The sequence below is a fragment of the Momordica charantia genome (genome assembly GCF_013281855.1).
Source record: "Momordica charantia cultivar OHB3-1 chromosome 7 unlocalized genomic scaffold, Mcharantia_2.0 BLBB01000007.1, whole genome shotgun sequence".
In the NCBI taxonomy this organism is placed as follows: domain Eukaryota; kingdom Viridiplantae; phylum Streptophyta; class Magnoliopsida; order Cucurbitales; family Cucurbitaceae; genus Momordica; species Momordica charantia.
In genome coordinates this window covers 4,091,962-4,095,514 of record NW_028275165.1, presented here as the reverse complement: position 1 = coordinate 4,095,514, position 3,553 = coordinate 4,091,962, and the positions used below count along the sequence as shown (strand labels likewise).

Sequence of the window (3,553 nt, the reverse complement as noted above, 5' to 3'; positions counted from 1 at the left end):
AACAACAAAATGAAAGATACCTTCAATGAAGGTTCCAATTAAGTTCATCTAAAACCAGCCTTGATCTGGATTGGTGTTTTGTCTCAAAATTGTTATTTTGCTTTCTCATCTGAATTTGTCATTAGCTCCAAGGATATCCACAAGACCAGACTAGTGAATCTTAATCCTGAATAACCAAAATCTAGAAACATTTCTTTGGCTATGAACCAGAAGTGTTTCATTGATTATTCTAGAATCAGGTGTCGATCGGGAATGTATAAGAGGAATGACATTCGTGTCGTTGATTCTGTAGCTGTGTGGAGAAGTTGAAGGAATGAAAACGAAAATAAATCATCTCTTTTCTTTTTGGGACTGAAGATGCATGATTATTTGAAATTTCTGCAATCATTTTAAAATGTTTTTTTTAAGGTTTTTTTAAGATTGATTAAGATTTTAAAAGACAGATCAAAACTGGCAATGGTTTAGTAATGACAAAACACAGGTCTCTACGATGAATGATATGAATTTATTCCTTAATTAGTACATACATGTAACCATCCCATCTTCATTTTTCTTAACCATAAATGGAAAAGAAAAAAAAAACTGTTATTTCCTCTACAAGAACAAACAGCCCCTCCAATAAACCAAAACCCTTTGCAATAATGTCACTTTCTAAGGCAATTCTATGTCCATTGAATCCTCAAGCTTTTACATCACCAATCAACAATTCCATTACCAAATCATTCCATGAGTCTATTGGACCTGGTAAACACCAATGTAAACAATCATTCTGAACTTCTCCATTTCTACCCTCTGCAAAGGGGTGGAATTGCCTGTATGGACCCGGGTGCCCGTCGGGTCTCAACAGCGAAAGTCGGGTTGTGTCGAGAAGCTTCAAACTCTTGCCCTTTCCAGACCCAACCACTTTCTCAAACTCCTCAAGTTCAATATTCCTCATTGCTACGTCCACATCTTTCATGTCAACCTGCCCTTCCTTGAAGGGCACTGTCCTATTGCATTGCCCTCCACTGAACCACTCTCCATTCTCAAAGTGATCTGGTGTGGTGGTTCTGAAGAACACCAACGCCTTGTGATCGGAGGCCGTAATGAACTTAAATATCAGGTCGATCGCTTTCCGATACGCATACTCGAACCCCACGTCTGTCAAGTTCTTTCCCAGGCAGTTATGGCAGCCCATGACTGTGTTGTTCTCGTAGTATATAGCAGTCTTCAGAAACCACTTCCCACAAGCAAGTACTACATAGTCAAGATCCCCATACTGGGAGGTCCATTCTTCGTCGAGCTCGTCGAGATGAAGCTGGATCTCCGAACTCGAAACGCCATTTACATCCTCGAAAATGGCTGCTTTCGTAAGGAACGGAGCCCAGATGACCGAAACCGTGAAGTTGTGAGATGAGAAGCGCCATTTATTCGATCTGTATTCTTCATCATGGTAGATCTCAACAGCCTGTTCGACCTGTGGGACATTACCACTGGAATTTTGTCAGTAAAAAACCATCCTGGAGACATAAACGAACCAGCAAATCAACAGACAAAATAAATGAAACCAAAGAATGAAAAAGAACACGACAAGATTAAAGCTTCCAGTGGGTGGTGTTGGTGGTGGTGGGTTCCTTCCTTTACAATATCCAAGTCAAAGTTTTTTTCTATTCCACAAATGTGGGGTTCTCAGATCTGAATCCCAAGCAGATTTTATAAACAAATAGTGAGGTTTCACACCACATTTGGTCCACTATCAAGATTCTCTATCTCAAAATAAATAAGTAAATTAAAAAAAAAATCTTAGCTTTATTTATTATTTTAATAACTAGTGTGGTTGGTCGAAGGCAGTTAAATTGCTAAAGACTTGAGGTCTCTTGATCATATTGGCTTAGAGGTCTCAAGTTCGGATTTTTTAAGTCAATTTAATACCAAAAATCCTTGATATCTCCTAGGTCCGGACGCGAGTGCCCTTAAGTATGAGGAAAAAAGTTCCGATTCCAAGTTATCCGAAAGAAGGAGGACCGAAAAAAAAAAAACTAGTATGGTTGGTTTATTGGTGAATTATTGAAGCAGGTATGAAGTTTTACTGTAGCTGTAGGCCAGACATCCTCTCATTATAATGGCAGCATAAAGGAAGATGTAAGAACAAGCTTCCTTTGCTTCTAAAGAAAGTAAAGTTACTTGGGAATCAGACTTGTTAACCTTTTTCCAACGAGATCTAACCGTTAAAAAGACGAACAATACTTCATTGCTGACTGGACCACATTAATTTCTGATTCCTACCTGTCAAAAACTTAGTGGTGGAAAGTAGGAATTTACGGTATTGTTCTTAAACAAGAGCCTATTTCATGTAATCTCGTTAAATAATCGACTTTCATACGTTTGAGAAGTGAGAATGATAATAGTAAACAAGATTTGAAGTGCATAGTATGATTACATAGTTGCTTGAGTTGAGGCTTATTATTAAGGTACCTGAGAAAGAATGCAAAGCAAAGATTGTACATGGTTGCGTTGAATGGAATCACCAATGAAAGCCCATGATCTGTTCCTCATTAGATCGAGAAACTTCCCGGGATCGAACCTCGGCAATTCGCAGTCCCGGGGACTCCATCTCCAGTAAAGATACCCCAAATCGGGGCGCCCGTTGCGCAGACAATCCTGGTGAGCTTCAATGACATTGCAACTCTCATTTGTGTAAGCAGGGCCTGCAGGGTCTGCAACCCACTCTCCCACAAACATATCACATTCTGCTCTACTCTCTGAATATTGCACAAGGAAATCAAACTCAATCACCCTTCAAACTCACAAAAATCTCAGAAACAAAAACTTTCAACACCAGCATAAGCAGTAATTGGCATATATTTCTTCCTTCGAAGTCGGAAGTTCGATTCCCCGCATCCCCAAATACGACCAACTATTGAACAGAGTAATTAAGTGCAAAAAATGTAGAGAAAAGTTAGGAATAATGAAATGAAAGAGCCATTATTAGTTAGTTTTCTCACCATTTGGAGGCGATTGAAGTTGAAGTTGGGAAATGGGAGTGGAATCTGAATCTGGAGTTGATGAAAGTTTGAAAGAATCAGAGAGGAAAAAGAGAAGATAGAGAGCAGAGAAGAGGAAGAAGAGAGCAAGCTTGAGAAGAACATCCCTATGCTTTCTCAGGAAAAATGGGTTGGATTCAATCCTCATTTTCCCTCAACAAAACACACACAAAAAAGAGAGAGAAAAAAAAAAGAGCTAAAACCACACTTAATTTTGCAACCAACCAACACAATGCCTTAATTAAGAGGAAGAATGAAGATGGATGTGAAATTGAGCTGCTCCCCTTTCCCCTAAATGATGACGTGGATCGAAAATGAAAAAGGTTAATATATGAAAATATTGATGGAAATATTGACGTGTAGATGAAAATTTAGTACCTTGACCATAATTAAGATTTTAAATATTTACGTGGATTGATGGAGATGGATGTGAAATCTCCTTTTGAGCTTCTTACCTCCAAAATATTGACGTGGATCTAAAATGGAAAGGTGGATTAAATCCTTTATATCGATGTCGAATTAACAGATAT

The 3,553-nt window shown here is 38.6% G+C and overlaps 1 protein-coding gene across 1 annotated transcript; it reads right to left on the bottom strand.

Moving 5' to 3' along the window:
- Positions 1–486: 486 nt before the first annotated feature.
- Positions 487–3,265, bottom strand: LOC111024268 (protein trichome birefringence-like 26). Its single transcript, XM_022301919.2, has 3 exons — positions 2,985–3,265; positions 2,455–2,741; positions 487–1,456 (listed from the first exon to the last, which is right to left on the bottom strand). Exons 1-3 carry the CDS (start codon positions 3,169–3,171, stop codon positions 680–682), a joined length of 1,251 nt encoding a protein of 416 aa, XP_022157611.1. The 5' UTR covers positions 3,172–3,265; the 3' UTR covers positions 487–679.
- Positions 3,266–3,553: the final 288 nt, after the last annotated feature.